General features: G+C 42.6%; 1 protein-coding gene across 4 annotated transcripts in view; it reads left to right on the forward strand.

Annotated features, from left to right (window-relative positions):
- The window catches only part of myo5b (myosin VB), a 77,699-nt gene extending 67,012 nt beyond the window's left edge, over window positions 1–10,687 (forward strand). For 2 of the 4 annotated variants that reach the window (XM_055874807.1, XM_055874805.1), the window contains exons 29-40: window positions 1,886–1,980; window positions 3,084–3,161; window positions 3,405–3,603; window positions 3,806–3,899; window positions 4,039–4,188; window positions 4,414–4,565; window positions 4,730–4,819; window positions 5,076–5,226; window positions 5,501–5,795; window positions 6,000–6,174; window positions 6,333–6,413; window positions 6,526–10,687. In XM_055874807.1, the coding sequence (XP_055730782.1) occupies window positions 1,886–1,980; window positions 3,084–3,161; window positions 3,405–3,603; window positions 3,806–3,899; window positions 4,039–4,188; window positions 4,414–4,565; window positions 4,730–4,819; window positions 5,076–5,226; window positions 5,501–5,795; window positions 6,000–6,174; window positions 6,333–6,413; window positions 6,526–6,678 (1,713 nt within the window). In that variant the 3' untranslated portion in view covers window positions 6,679–10,687. The remainder of the gene's footprint in view (window positions 1–1,885; window positions 1,981–3,083; window positions 3,162–3,404; window positions 3,604–3,805; window positions 3,900–4,038; window positions 4,189–4,413; window positions 4,566–4,729; window positions 4,820–5,075; window positions 5,227–5,500; window positions 5,796–5,999; window positions 6,175–6,332; window positions 6,414–6,525) is intronic. The other 2 variants (XM_055874808.1, XM_055874806.1) reach the window with 1 other exon arrangement.
- Window positions 10,688–16,715: the final 6,028 nt, after the last annotated feature.

The following is a 16,715-nucleotide window of genomic DNA, read 5'->3' on the forward strand; positions in this document are numbered from 1 at the left end:
ATGATCACAAAGTATCTTTCTATTATGCATACTATTATGCATATTATGCATATTATGAATACTTTGCAACAGCATTCCAAAATGTAAGTTACTTGGAGCTGATTTGCTGGTGTTTTTACAGTCTTTAATGTCCAACAATAAAACATTAAAATAAATCAAATAAAAATGTTTTGGTCACATGCAGATGTTATTGCGAGTGTAGCGAAATGCTTGTGCTTCTAGTTCCCGACAGTGCAGTAATATTTAACAAGTAATCTAATAATTTCCCAACAACAACCTAATACACACAAATCTAAGCAAAGGGATGGAATAAAAATATATACATATAAATATATGGATGACCGAGCGGCATAGGCAAGATGCAGTAGATGGTTATAAAATACAGTATACACATATGAGCTGAGTAATGTAAGATATGTAAACATTATTCAAGTGGCATTATTAAAGTGACTAGTGATCCATTTATTAAAGTGGTCAATGATTTCAAATCTGTATCTAGGCAGCAGCCTCTCTGTGTTAGTGATGGTTTTGTTCAGAGAATTTGAGGTTCCAAATAAAATCACACGCGGGCCGCCATTTGGGGAACCCTGCTATAGGTTTTGTGACAGTAGTAACGATAGAAGCTCTCTGACACAGAACTACATTCTCATGGCTGTTTAATTCCTTACGTTCGGGGGTGGGACAAGCGGAGACCAGGAAATCAACCTCACTCCTCCCTAAAGCTTGTTGTCGTTTTCCAAAAACACGTTACCTCCAAATATGTCACTGAGGGTCAAATCTGGAAAACAACAATACCTAGCTTTTTGATCTACAGAATGCATTTGGAAGCTGTTTCCGTAACGTGACAAAAAAATGTAGGTAAAAAAAAATCCTGAACGTTCGTTTAAGGATGGCTGATATACTTTTCTTGTTTGTGACTTATGTGGGTTGAAGGTCAACACGATTATTATCATTATGCAGCGCAATTGAATTGAGTCAAGTCAGCCAGTGATGGAAAAGCACATGATAGTCTTGCACTGTATGTTATGGATTCCAGTGACCTGTATCTTACCCAAACAAAACACTGGAATATTTGATCAAATGTTTCCAGTTGGATTTAGACAGAGGTACAGGCAGACTAGTATGTAACTGGAGAGTCTCATTATGAGACGTTTGAAAGAGACTGGCCTCCGTGCCAGACCTCCAACTGGAACTGAGACAGCGTCTGACAGATCAGTCCTTACACTGTAATAATCCAGCGCGGCATTCACCTGTAGTTATGTCCTCCTGAAGAGAGTTCCGAAGATGATCCCCACTGCTGTTAAACACCGTGGGTAGCCAGGCGTTTGGTTTGAGAGCGAGTGCCTCAGGACAGAGAGCAGAGAGAGCGCATGGTGTGCGGGAGGCAGCAGAACAGACAGCTCTCATTCACTCAGGCGTTTCCACTTCTACCCCCCCCCCCCCCCACACATCTAGGTAATATTTCAGACACTCCTGAGCTGCACTCTCCCAGTCCCACCTGCTAGGCTAGTGGAGGATATGCCTTGTGTGTCATACTCCTTAGAAGGAGGGTGATTATGACTCCTCCGAGATGGTGGCCTGTCGCTCTGATTCTTCCTTTCCCAACTGTTGAAGCTGATTGGTTCAGATGCAGATATTAGAGAGGCGCTGGCCTGTAATATGAAAGTGTGTTGAGGGCAGCTGTACTACAATATGTCCTATGACTCACGTTTGAGTGCGTGTTAAACACTGACTGGGTTTGACCTAAAGAGGGAAAGAGACAAGTCGGATGAATGTCATTACCTTATAAAGCAGTGGCTGATGTACCCACCAACTCTCTCCCACGGGTTTTGCTACCTCTTCAATGGCATCATAAATTGACCTTCATGTCCCCCTCTCTCCATAGGAAACCAATAACTTGCCTGAATGGACCAACAGCAAGAAGCCCATAGACAAGGAGGAGGCTCTGAGGTCCTATCATGGACTCTGTGAGTCTAAGAAGTAAGTGTCTTTCTTTACCTTATATTGGAAGTACAGTCATGGAATACACACTGGCCTGTGATGAATATGGCCTCTTTTTTTTTTTTTTGTCATACCCACTGGCGCACAGAATGTTTTTCAATGTAAATATCACCCCCCCCCCAGGGAAAGCACTCGAGGCGAAGCAGTTTAAGCACCGTCTTCACCCAATCCTTATACGTCAATATAACCAGTGACGAAAACACCAAAAACAGAACTAATGCTGCTCGGATCTCCCGCATCGCATTCAGTCCAGGAAGTTTCTCTCAGTCTATGAGCAGAATCTGCCCACAGGAGATGACTCTCAGGGTAACATCGGATCACCTTTCTAATCTAAACTGTCCCAATCACTTTGACGGTATAATGACATATTCATGGAAAAATGCCCTGCTTTTGATTCCACCCTATTGAAATTGACACAGTAATATCCTTCCTGAGCCATCTACCTTCATGGCCCTCTGTGTCATCATTAACAGAACCCTCAGACAGCCATTGAGTGACATGACTTAGATGGCACTCAGATTGCCAGGGAGGAAAGACATTTGTGTTGCTCATAATGAGCCACTCGAAGCACAGAGATTCATCGCGATCCAAAGCAATCTTCCGTTGACCCGCGATCTATTCCTGTTTTATATCTTTCATTCTGTGTCCCGGCCCGGTTTGAGAGACCTAGCCAAAATGCCAGGGTGAATCGAACACCTCTGTTGTGTCTGCAGAGCAGAACCTTTTAACCTGGAGGTATTTGTTAGACGTCCTCATTATGGCAGAATGCAGATAGATGGCAGTAATGAGAGGCAGATGCTGATATAACGACACTCTCTCACCGTGATCGGGTTTTAAAAGGGTGATGGTAGTGTCTGTCTGTTGTGTGAGAGCTTTTTCCTATGTCAGCTATAGGATTTTAACTGGAGAATCTCTGGTTCTGCTCTACCTCTCTGTGATGCTAACTCCTATTGCTCTGTTCTGTTTTCTCCTGTCCATTTTTGTTTCACTTCCTCCTGTCCCTCCTTTCTTCTTGCCATCTCTCGCTTTTCCTCTATCTCTCCGTCTCGCTATCTCTATCTCTCCTGGCTTGCCGCCGGCAGCAAAGCTTCAGACTGGGGTTATTTGAATGAAGATGGCGAGCTGGGCCTGGCATACCAGGGTCTAAAGCAAGTGGCCAGGTTATCTTCTGCTTTCCTTCTCTACTTACTGCCTTCCTGTTTTATCCTCTCCCCGTTCCTATGCCTCTGGTAAAAGAGGCACAAACTGTGGGGGTTAAGATGTGAGTTAATGAGCTATGAAACCATACTTAATACAGTAAGTCTCCACACTATGGTACCGGAATGCTACAAGTTAGGCGTTTAGGAAGGTTCAGTCAGCTTTAGGCTTATTGTAACCATCCCCTCTCTCCTCCTTTCCCCCAGGCTGTTGGAGGCCCAGCTCCAGTCTCAGGCCAGGAAGCACGAGGATGAGCTGGCGGCGTTCCACACCCAGGTTGAGCTGCTGAAGGACGACATAGAGAAGAAGCAGGAGATGCTGAACCACACCATGTCTCTGTCCCCTGAGGCCCAGGTGGAGTACAGCGTCCAGCAGGAGATCACCCGCCTCACCAACGACAACCTGGTGAGAACACTGCAATCAGGTTGCTGATCTAGGACTCTCAACCATACTATTATGATCTAAAAGGCAAAACTGATCCTGTATCAGCAGTCCTACTCTGAGACTCTTTGAATACAGGCCCGGGGGCACCTATTGGAATGGAACAGCCCGCAGCTCTGAAGGTTAGTGTTGAGTTGACCATCTTTGAATGTTTTTGTTACTATAGGACTTAAAAGAGCTTGTGGAGAAACTGGAGAAGAATGAGAGGAAGCTGAAGAAGCAGCTGAGGATCTACATGAAGAAAGTACAGGAGCTGGAAGGTGAGAGACCTGGAGCTCCTAATGAATTCTGTAGCCTATTCATTTATTGGTCTCACTAAGCTGTAATGAAGGCCAAAGGGACATACTGTATGATGGTTATTGCAGTGTCAGTGACCACTTTGTCCTCTGCTCTGTCCAGTGTCCGTGACTGCAGCAGCATCCCAGTCCACCACGGCCAAACCAGAGATGACCCGTCAGGTGACTGTCCAGCGCAGAGAGAAGGACTTTGAGGGCATGCTGGAGTACTACAAAGAGGACGAGGCCCTGCTTGTCAAAACGCTCATCACAGGTACGACGTGGCGGCAGAAAGCCAGCTCATCACAATATGACAGCATCCCAAGTACAAACACCTGTCAAGTCCAGAGCGTATCACTATATTCTCAAATCCACACGATGACTACAATGATTACTGAAATGAGTGGATGAACTTGTTCCAGGACACATCACTCTCTGTTTTCGAAATGGAATGGGTTAACATTGGGATAACTTATTGTAATGCGATTTGGTGTTCCAGACATGAAGCCCCACGCTGTATCAGCAACAGTGCCCTGCCTACCTGCCTACATCCTCTTCATGTGCATCCGCCATGCGGACTACATCAACGATGACCAGAAGGTCCACTCTCTGCTCACCTCCACCATCAACGCCATTAAGAAGGTCCTCAAGGTATAGATACAGAGCTGTATTCCCGCATACAGATGGAGACTTCACTCACATACTTTAATGCGGTGCACAATCTTTGGAAGTAAGTTGCGAGTCAAGCTCGGTCAGAATACAGTACAGCGACTCTGGTATTTGAACGTTCTCTTCATTTTGCAATGCCTCTGCAGAAAAACAATGATGACTTTGAGATGACCTCCTTCTGGCTGGCCAACACGAGTCGTCTGCTGCACTGTCTCAAGCAGTACAGTGGAGATGAGGTGAGGCTTACTTTGAACGATCAGAGATCATTCTGCTTATTATAAACTGTGACGAGATGCTAGAAAGGATGCTCAGTACTTTAGCTGGTTGAAATAAGCGGTAGATTGTCTGACATTTATACAGTCTGACTACTCCTTGATTCCTCTCCACGCACAATGCATTTTAAAGATGTGCAGACGGAAATACACTTGCTTTAACCTACTCTACAAATTGTAGATCTCCACAACTCTCATTCCTGTCTTGCTGTGTTCCCAGGCGTTTATGACTCAGAACACGGCCAAGCAGAATGAGCACTGTCTGAAGAACTTTGACCTGGCAGAGTACCGCCAGGTGCTGAGTGACCTCTCCATCCAGATCTACCAGCAGCTCGTCAAGGTGGCAGAGCACGTCATGCAGCCCATGATCGGTGAGGTGCTGGGGTAGCTCGGTGGCAAGAACTATATGTTCCAGAAGTTTGAGACAATGGAGTTGGAAATTGACCAACCATTTCTTCATTCTGGGTTGATTGTACTGCTGTTTTGACATTGTAAAATCCCTTATTATACTGATGTATATTTTCCACAGCTGAATGTTATAGTTCAGTACTTAGGTTTCCTAAAAGAAGAAAAGTGAACCAGTTAAACCTATAGAAATGAATGAATGAACATTGCGTTAACTATCTCCTCCCTTCAACTGGGCAGTGTCGGCCATGTTGGAGAGTGAGTCTATCCCCAGCCTTGCAGGAGTGAAGCCCATGGGTTACAGGAACCGCTCCTCCAGCATGGACAAGGACGAGGAGGGCCCAGGGAGCTACACCCTGGAGGCCCTGATCAGACAGCTGGGCCAGTTCCACGTGGTGATGGGCGAGCACGGCCTGGACCCAGAGATAGCAGGTCAGGTGGTCCGGCAGCTGTTCTACAGCATCAACGCTGTCACCCTCAACAACCTGCTGCTCAGGAAAGACGTCTGCTCCTGGAGCACTGGCATGCAGCTCCGGTATGTTTATATATCAATATATATATATATACAGAACCATGCTGGGGATATTATATGTTCTAGGGACTGACCAGGAAAAGGTCTTTAATGCTACATACAGTATAGCTGAGAGGAGCACTCATTAAAGTAGCATAAGGGTTTCATTTATGACCCGTCACTGAAGAGGTGGGTCTATACTAAGTGTCTTTCACTGGGATTGGTCAGGTACAACATCAGTCAGATGGAGGAGTGGCTTCGGGGGAAGAACCTCCACCAGAGTGGGGCGGTGGTTAACATGGAGCCCGTCATCCAGGCCGCCCAGCTGCTTCAGGTCAAGAAGAAGACGTCCCAGGACGCCGAGGCCATCTGCTCACTGTGCACCGCTCTCACCATGCAACAGGTACACTCATACACCTGTTACAGAAAGATGTTACAAGCCTGTTGCACATCAACAATCTTTGAGCATCGGAACGCCCCTCACAACTCCCTCTCAACGTTCACAGGAAGAGTGACGTGTCTTGTCTTCATATATTAACCAGTGTCCTATTTGTCTAACAGATTGTGAAAATCCTCAACCTCTACACCCCGCTCAACGAGTTTGAGGAAAGAGTCACTGTGTCCTTCATCAGAAACATCCAGGTAACAGCTCTCTGTCCGTTATAATTTATGATTGCCTGAAACCAATTCCAGTCAAATATAATCTATTTTCCATGCCATTTATTCCTGTTTTTTTTTTGTATCTTGTCCTCAGAATCGTCTGCAGGAGAGGAACGATGTCCCAATGCTCCTGGTGGACACCAAGCACACCTTCCCTGTCCTGTTCCCCTATACCCCCTCAGCCCTCAGCCTGGAGACCCTGCACATCCCTGCCAACCTCAGCCTACACTTCCTCACTCGAGTCTGAGGCTTCAGTGGGGCCTACCACAGGTTCTTAGCAAGAAGGAGAGCCCAACGGAGCTCCCTCTAACCTGGGTAGCTTTCAGTTGTGTTGCTAAACAGCAGAGGGCGCCAAGTCTACAGGACTCAATGGAAGGCAAAGAACCTTCCAGCTGACCAACATTGGATGCTGTCGAGCCTCTGTGTGTAAATCCAGCCGAATGTGTCAAGTCATTCTTTATAGCTGTCCACAACTGCTTCCTCTATTTGGCATCTTCTACAGTGGGCTATTGAGATGCCGTGCTTCCTCAGTTCTGTCCCAGACAGTCACATTTCTTTTCATTCACTGTAAGGAGTCTCTATGGTAAGCTGACTGTAAATTTATTCCTCTTAAAGATGAATTGAAATTTGTGCTAAGGTATTGATTCCCAGTTAGCCACTCCGCTGGTGTCCAGTTTTATTTATTGTACAGTAGGCAGTGGTCTACCGTGTCAGTCTGTCTGGATTTCTCATGATGAGTTAATTGTAGCCTCACTCCTCTCTACACCCTGTCAATGGACAGCAGATCAGACTCGGGAGCAGCCCTGCATTGCAGTGGCTCTGTTTGTGACTCACACTCTACACGCAGCACTGTGGCTCTGCTGCTCTTGATCATTCCTCTGCCTTGAGGAATCCTCAGTCTTCAGAGCCCTTCTCTCACTGAGGCTCGAGTTTGATCTTATATAAGAGCCGTATCTCCTCTGTGTTCAGATCAGAGCACACCGTCACACCATCTCCTACTACACGCTATGGTCCAGGAAGTCTGAAGTGCTCAACAAATCTCTCAACAGAGAGATTAGTTGTTGTTTTTACTCTGAATTCAATTTGAATGAATTGAACCCGTATCATCTCCGAATCAGGAGAAGTGAAGGCAAGCTTTATGTAAGTGAGGAGTTAGTAAGTGGGGTAGATCCATGTGTTTGTGAAGACTAGGGTTGAGTAGAGATGGGCGAGAGAGAGCACTTGAAAATGGGACTGGAGAGTCTCCTGTGTAGAGTGAGCTAATAGCCATTCCTGCAGGACAGTCTTAGCCTGGTTTCAAATCTGTTTGTGCGGTCTTGCCAACTCCTGCATGGCATGACAATGACTGGCAGGAGTTGGCAAGATGGCACAAACAGATCTGGGGCCATGCTAGGTCTGCTGCAGGACAGAGGAATTAACCCTTTACACTTGTGGGAATTGGCATATGGATAGGGCTAAATTGAAATGTTTCTCACAGAAGACATATGGAAAGCATATGCATAAGCATGGTAGCAATTGAAAGGGAACAGTTTGGATACTATGGGGAAATTATTAGACCAAAGTTGAGGACACAACAGTTCACCTGACATACTGTAAGACTGAATCCAAACATTACACTGTTGATTGGATGTGCATTTTACATTTACTGTACATTTTGCCGCATTTGTTGATAACGAAATCTGAAGATACTGGATACGTTCGGTAACATAATAATATTCCCTGGAAATTGTGGGGTAGGTGCAACATAATACAAAAAAATGACAAGGGTTTGAGTGAGAGGACTAACTGGTTTCTCCAAGTGGCCACACACTTTTATAAGTCATTTCAATCCACTTGTACGATTCAAAGAAGAGTCTTCAATTATAAGGTGCTTTTTTTTTTAGCTCTCCTAGCTGTAGTCGTTTTGTTTGGAACACAACCCTGCATCCCCGCCATCACACAATTACTGTTGTTTTCCCAATCCAAAAAACGGGCCATTTATAAATTGCAATCTGGGTCAGGTGGGCATCATATGAAAGCCTGTTCTATTGCCAACATGACTAGCTAAGTTAGAAAAGACAATATTACAGTGTTAAGCTTTCACAAGGCAATTCAGAGAAACAGATTTTGGTGCGCGTAGAAAGGAGTCGTGAGTGCATCCAGGTGCGTGTTCCAGAGCAAATGTTCTTTACATTAGACAAACAGGCTCATTCCGTTCAGAACAACCCAGGGTGTGACGCCATGTCATCTTGTAACTGTACATCAAACATAGTGATCATCAACGTTGACACTGTATATGATGCGAGTTTTAGGATATGGAAATGTGGCTTGTTTGACATCAAAGCGGTATTTATTATAATTCTCAACATCTCATATTTTAAAATACAACGAGTCCTCGTAAATTACAGCATTTCCCTCACTCAGACAACAAAACATTTTGCTAAAGTATCCCAATTAGCAGGAGGGATGGGGTCAACTTCTTGTTGCATGCGGTGCTCGAGTTCAGAACGGCTGCCAGTCACAATCCTACAGCGCTGTGAAGCGCAGAGCCAGAGCTCGGATGTAATGTATAGCATGCTACTGTACATCCACTGCATTCCAATTTAGGCGTTTATCAGTGGCCAAATCTGCCATTTACAACCCCGCATACTGGTACGAGTGTAAAGGGTTAAAGGTCAAGTGGAAGTGAGAGATTGTTCATTAGTAAGTGAAAAGGGAGACAATTAGAAGTGACATTGGACGGGAAGAGCCACACAGCTATCAAAGACTACTGATGAGAGAGGAAGAATGAAACCTGACTTCCAATAATGACTACATTTTGAGCCCAAGTAATCGAAAGCGGCATTTGTCTGATTTGTTGCCATTTCCTTGGACTGCTGCCACAGTTGTGAAGCAGAGAGCACGTGGAAGGTCAAAGTAACTTCATTATGATACTTGGAGAGCACTGTATCTCAAGTTAAGACTGCGAGCGTATCAGCTCCATGAAACTGAAGTAATAAATAGCAGATCATGTCTGCAACTCCACTGTTTCCGCACCGGCTATTCCTATTGGATAGAAAACACATACTGTTGTTGGGCCTCTGAAGTTTTAAGCTCGTCTTCAAATCACGTTCAGAGATATCAGAGCAGCTTTTACTAGAACAAAGCCTGTATGGGGAAAGGTCTCTAGCTACTAACGATGCCACTAACATGTACAGGACCATCTTTGATTCACCTTGTGCTTGTATTTTGTTTGGAATATGTTAATGTGTTTTTTTTATTATTACTGTTGAGAGTTTATGGTAAAGGGATCAGGCTTTTTCTAACACTACTACTCGCTCATTTTGAGTGTCATTCCTATTTCCGTTGTGTGGTTATATAACTTGGTCTTCTGTGGATTTTGTGCCATTTATAGCAGAGCGTTTCAGATGCAGGTTCCTATAACATCCTTTCTGCTACTCTCACTTATAAAGAACTTGATATTGCTTATGTTAAGACTGGAAGTTCAGCATTTTTCACTGCATTCCTCTTTGTCATAATTTACGATCATATCCATTATATCATGAGGCTATACACAGAATACAATATTTCACAGGGGCCACATCCTCAGAGAGGCCTTCAGTCTATGGGCCCTGTGTGCCATAATAACAGTTAGAAAACACAAACAATGCATACATTTAACAATGTCATAATTTTCATCGATCATAAAAAATATTGTCGCACACTCTATATATATATATATAAACTCCCAGTAATTTATTGGGGGAAATCATTGATGAAATTGAACAGGAGTCAAGGCCCTGGTGTGTGATCAGAGTATGGATGCCAGCGTTCATACATTGATTGATGTGTTGACCTTAATTGAAGCTCTTTCTAAAGCAGTGGTCTTGTCCTAAAGTTGAATCTTGATGTGGACTTTATGGAAGTGTTTAATTGTATGCAGATTAGTACATGTTGCACAATATGAATTTGGTGACATGGACACATTTATTCTGCCAACATCTCATTGAATGATCAAGGATTGTGAATTTAAATGAATATATTTTAGATGAAGCGTTGAAAGCCCACAATGACCTGGTTTTGTGGATAAGTAAATGATAAGCAAATGCATATGACAATGTTTTGTATGGTCAGGGTGATGTACGGTTTTCCATCTTATATCTGTATAATTAGGAAACTTATTTAGTCATTGGGGGGAAATTGAAATACAGTGTATTGGCTCAGTTTGAACAAAATGTAACCTCACAATCTTTCTTTGGAAAAATGTTGTAAAAATGAAATAAAATGTTCAATATATATTTTGTGTTGTGAATTGTGGTTTACTACTGTTACGTCGCCCAGCAAGAAAACCAAATAATGTTGCTCAAACAGAAGGGGGAACTAACAGTCACTGACAACTACCAAAAGGAACCTTGTGAGGTTTTAGGAGGGGTTCTGAACGACACTTGTGGGTGTGTCCACGGAAAGTTAACTAACTACAACAACTGGAACCAAAAAGACACCCACCATGAGACCCACTAAATTTGCCCAAGAACAGGCAAACAAAATGAAAACACCCACCAGGACGTAAAGCAAAATGAAAACCCCCACCAGGACGTAAAACAAAATGAAAACCCCCACCAGGACGTAAAACAAAATGAAAACCCCCACCAGGACGTAAAACAAAAAAGTGGAGCAAAACAAAATCAGACAAAGGAATGTTTTTCTAGAAATCAAATCTCTCAAGACAACCGGAGCACTGGGCCAGCCACTCTTAAATATCAGCTGTGCCAGCACAGGTGAAACACCTAATGAGATGACAAATAAGCACAGGTGTACGCATACTGACTAATGAGGTGACATCAATTGGTTATAGCTATATGTGCTGAAGTCCAACCTCAAAACATAAATGGAAAAACCAAAGCCTGTACACTATCAAAACAACATTTCAGATGTGATTACAGAATTGCATACATTATCTGCTGTGTGGGACTACCCTGGGGAATGTTTTAAACTACTCCAAAGGCTCCTTCCTGTATTAGTTAAGAGTAGCTGACGTTACTCTTTTGTAATAACACAACTACAGCCCTGCAACCACTTGGTCTCTGTGGGTATTGGTAGAATGGCAGTCTCCCCTTCTTCCTCTCACACAGACACCTTCATTTCACACAAACACCGATACACGGACAGAGCCGATGTGTGGAAGGCTTTGTGAAAGTGTCTCGCATGGTAGCAGACCGGTTGTGTCTATAGCTAAGCAGCTGTCACTGAATGGCTGTCTAGCTCAGTGTCCGTGGTTACCTTCAGTCTCTCAGGTGGTTAGTAACTCTGCTCTCAGAACAGGCTGATCAGCGAGGAAATGATAGGTAGTGTTGCATGGCTGTTTGGTATGTTTTGTTTTTCAATATATTTGCACGTTTTTAGTGTGTTTGTTGGCTCGAGAACGATAGAGGTTAACCTTTCTACAGTTTCCACGGCCCTGTGGAAATCTAATTAACATAACACACAAATCCCCATCAAAATGGGTCTGTTTAATGAAAGGCAGGAGAGGGAATGCTGACAGAACAGTGGGTCTGATTCAAACCCATGCTGGCAGCGGTACATCGTACATGTGCTCCAGAACACACCAGGCCACGTTATGTTTAGTTTGACAGTAAGGCTGACGTAGACAGGTTGCCCTCCATTGACATAACCACCATAACCAACATCTCTATTGTCTGCCAGTCTTATTACAAATCACAGCTTTCTGGGTTAAAGCAAGTTTTGGGAGGTTTACATCAATGATAGTGTGTCTCACACAAACGTGTGGTCAAATGGGCCTCTGTGGTTCATCTTTGACTCCGAGGATGACCCAGTATCTCGATGCCTGCACCAAAATCACTAAGCTATATGATTAGAACAGACTTGAGACATTGTGAGATGACAACATCCACTCTGCATTCGTGAATGTTGAACACAATTAAAGAGTGACATAAGGAGGTGGATTTCTTGACCAATTAGTCAAAAGAAATGCAGGTGAAAGGCATTCAGTTGAGTTTTATAGGCAAAAACACAATACGTTACCTCTGCAACCAGGTCTACCTTTTGTTACAGAATATTGCAAAACAGTTTGTTGATGTTGAGTGCAACCTTGGTTAGAGAAACAAGCAAAAGGAAGCAGGAAGCTCACAGAGTTGCTGTGCAGCGGAGAGATTCATGTGGCTGCCACAGACATAGGTTCAAAGAGTTGCTTATTTTGGTGTGGCTTCAATGGAAATGAGCCAATCAATAGTAGTAAGAGCTCACAGTGTGCCTTCATAGAGGAGGTGGAGGATATATCTGAAGGATGAGGTCAGAGGTGGCTTAAGTAGCACTTTACCGAATCTGTTTACATGCTTGATGGGGATGTTTTAATTGTTTTTGGCTAAAGATGCACTCTCAAACTTTTGTATAATTTCAGCCAGTAGTTTTGAAAGTGCTGCTCATGAGACAATAGTGGTCCCCGTTTTTTGTGTACTACGTCATCCATTTTGTGGGGCCAAAAAATATATACTGTATATATTTATATTATTTTTGCTATTCATATGATGTTACACATTTGTTGTGCTTCAGATCCTGGAGTGCATCTTTAAAGGTCGACTGCACTTCCTGATTTGGCCTTGTTTTAGATTTGGTTAATTAAGAAATGCTAGCGGCCATTACTGAATTCAACGTGAGTTGGTTTCGGTGTGTGGTTTGATGTGGGTGTATCCTGTGTGTGTTTGCAGGTGGGAAAACTTAGCCAAATCATTTAGCCAATTAGCTTCAGCCCGCTGGTGTGCGACTGTGGCAAAATTGGTTTGCCTTTGGATATACTATATCTGAGGATAGTTTGGGACCGTCAATAAAATTACACAATGTAAATGAGACAATATTTTAATGTTGCACATCTATTAGTTGTCTCAATAAATGCTTTAAATATTTGTAAATGAATTTCTACAATTTATTTGGTTTGAGGTTTTTAAGTCATTGAAATTTGGAGCTATTGATCTTTTAAAATATTGTTCCTTGTACGTCCTTTACTGATGGTCCCTAACTTGCCCCATAGGGATGTCGAATGTACAACCAAATTGACCATGGGCATTACAATTGAGTCCAATGCTGCTGCGCTTAAATGTATGATTACTTGGGTGCAGCCAGCTGTGGGCATCTGAGCACGATTAAAATAAACCCAACTCATGGAAAACTGTTACGGTACCCTTCATTCAGTAACATACCATTTTATCCTATCATCTCTCAAATCTCAGTTTTGGATGAGGTTGACTGTCTGACAAAAATTATCCTATTTACACATTGTAGTCAATTTTTACACAATAATAAATGTTTCATATTGATGCCACATAGGCCATTTTCAAAACGAAAAGTAGCTTTTTAGGGACAGTTGCTCTTTAATTATGTGATATTCTGGTTTTTTTTTGCTGTTGCTTTTCAATACATTACTACAGACTCTTTTCACCAGCACACAGGGACCATGCATCATCCTTTACCCACAAGCACTAAATAGTCTCTACACTCAGTCAAAGGATGAGGATTTAGACACCCCCGAGAGACTACAAAACAGACGAGAGAACAGATTCCCAGGCCGGTGTGGAGCGCTATAAAACCATGTGGTATAAAACCACAGCAGATGATGTTTGTGAGATGAGTGCAGAGATAAGGCCGCCAGCTTGTGGTTTCATCGGGGGAGGCGGGGCAGGCTGGTTGGTTCCTCAGAACTCCGTAGAATCAGATGTGTACCAACCAGGCTTTACGACGCATTCTAGAGAATGGTGTGCTGCTAGGCAAGTGTTAACTAACCTTTGACCCTTCTCATAACCATCTCCCCTTCCCTAACGCAGGTATCAGTGTAACACAGGCAATCACGGGCTTTGATAAACAGCTATGTGTTTGTGGTTGTTAAGTCAATGAGACCATGCCTATTTCAATCTTATCTTTCAAAAACAGTTATTTCTGAATATTTAGGCAAGTTAGCTGGCCACCTCCTTGATCCTGCTTTGTAATCAGTAATCTCTTGTAAGATGTGGCCCCTAAATGTAAACAGTGCAAACGCCAGTGAGTGTAGAGAGGAATAGGATTCTTCCACTTCCCCTACATGTTTTTTGAATCTTTCTTCTACATCAAACCCAGCATCAGAACCACAGCTGCCACCCACAGACGCATTCGAGAGCTCACACCAACATCTACCTTCCACCCACGGGCACCCGCAGGTACCAAAAACACACACAGATCCATCACCTTCCCTCCAATCCTCCTTCACAATATGAAAGATCTAAGTTATGTTATTCTCTCTAATGTTAAATCCTGATAAACACATTAGGTATTTTACTGTGTGCAGTGGTGTAAAGAACTTAAGTAAAAATACTTTGAAGTTCTACTTAAGTAGTTTTTTGGGGTATCTGTACTATACTATTTACATGTTTAACTACTTTTACTTCACTACATTACTACAAGAAAATAAAAAACAATGATAATACAAATCTTGAAGTTAGAATTAGCCCGTCAATAGCAGAAGAATATAACCTGAGTATTGGATGAGTATCCATACAACAATACTACAATGTACACTACCTTTCAAAAGTTTGGGGTCACTTAGTGAAGAGGCGACTCCGGGATGCTGGCCTTCTAGACAGAGTTCCTCTGTCCAGTGTCTGTGTTCTTTTGCCCATCTTAATCTTTTCTTTTTATTGGCCAGTCTGAGATATGGATTTGTCTTTGTAACTCTGCCTCGAAGGCCAGTATCCCGGAGTCGCCTCTTCACTAAGTGACCCAAAACTTTTGAACGGTAGTGTACATTGTAGTATTGTTGACGTTGAGACCGGTATTTTGCAGGTACTATTTAATGAAGCTGCCAGTTGAGGACTTGTGAGGCGTCTGTTTCTCAAACTAGACACTAATGTACTTGTCCTCTTGCTCAGTTGTGCACCGGGGCCTCCCACTCTTTCTATTCTGGTTAGAGCAAGTTTGCGCTGTTCTGTGAAGTGAGTAGTACACAGCGTTGTAAGAGATCTTCAGTTACTTGGCAATTTCTCGCATGGAATAGACTGACGAGTTTCAGAAGAAAGGTATTTCTTTCTGGCCATTTTGAGTCTGTCATCGAACCCACAAATGTTGATGCTCCAGATACTCAACTTGTCTAAAGAAGGACAGTTGTATTTTTTCTTTAATCAGAACAACAGTTTTCAGCTGTGCTAACATAAATGCAAAAGGGTTTTCTAATGATCAATTAGCCTTTTAAAATGCTAAACTTGGATTAGCTAACACAACGTGCCATTGGAACACAGGAGTGATGGTTGCTGATAATGGGTCTCTGTACGCCTAGATATTCCATTAAAAATCATCCATTTCCAGCTAAAATAGTAATTTACAACATTAACAATGTCTACACTGTATTTCTGATCAATTTGATGTTATTTTAATGAACAAAAAATTTGCTTTTCTTTCAAAAACAAGGATATTTCTAAGTGATCCAAACATTTGAACAGTAGTGTATGTGTGTGCTAGCGTGTGTATGAGTATGCGTGTGTCCAGTGGTGTAAAGTACTTAAGTAAAAATACCTTGAAGTGCTACTTAAGTAGTTTTTTGGGGTAACTGTACTTTACTATTTATATTTTTTACTTTTTAAATATTTCCTTGGTAGTTAGGTTGGTCTCTAGACATAACAGGAAAATGTGGGGAAATTATATACAGTAAGGGGATTTTCTTTACTGTCAAGTTACAGGACACATACCACAAATGCAATGGAACCTTATCAATGTAATACTAGAAACTGTTGAAACAAGTGTGTCAAGTGTCAAGTCATCCTCACAACATCCTGTAGTGGTAAATGGTTTGAACTCCTTTTTCTGATTTTATATTGTTATATTTTGGCAAGCAATGATGGATATATCGATAGTGAAGAATTATTCAAACTCAAACTTTTGTTCAGTGATACGGTTAGTGTTGAGTAAGTTGAGTACGTTCTGGCCTCATTTGAAACCAAACCAGTTAATTTGAGTTGACAGGAAGTGGTTTGTAGGTTACTGGTTTGTTTTTCTCTTCATGGTTGTTGGTACATGGAGAGGAAGACTGTCTTCTTGTTAAATGCACGTAGCACAGGTTGTTGCACGATAGTAAATGCACAGGTTGTTGCACAATAGTAAAGACAGCTGAAAAGTATTATAATATTCAAACGACTAGGTCCTTACACTATGTGAAAACACAAGTGTTTGAAAGTAAGACAATGATATATTCTTCTGTCTGTGTAAATATACAAGGTCTCCGTAACAGCAAACCTTTCCCATATTGTAATGCTTGGAGCACTGAATAAATAGGCACCCAACACAAATAGG

Source organism: Salvelinus fontinalis, chromosome 21 (assembly GCF_029448725.1).
Source record: "Salvelinus fontinalis isolate EN_2023a chromosome 21, ASM2944872v1, whole genome shotgun sequence".
Taxonomy (NCBI): domain Eukaryota; kingdom Metazoa; phylum Chordata; class Actinopteri; order Salmoniformes; family Salmonidae; genus Salvelinus; species Salvelinus fontinalis.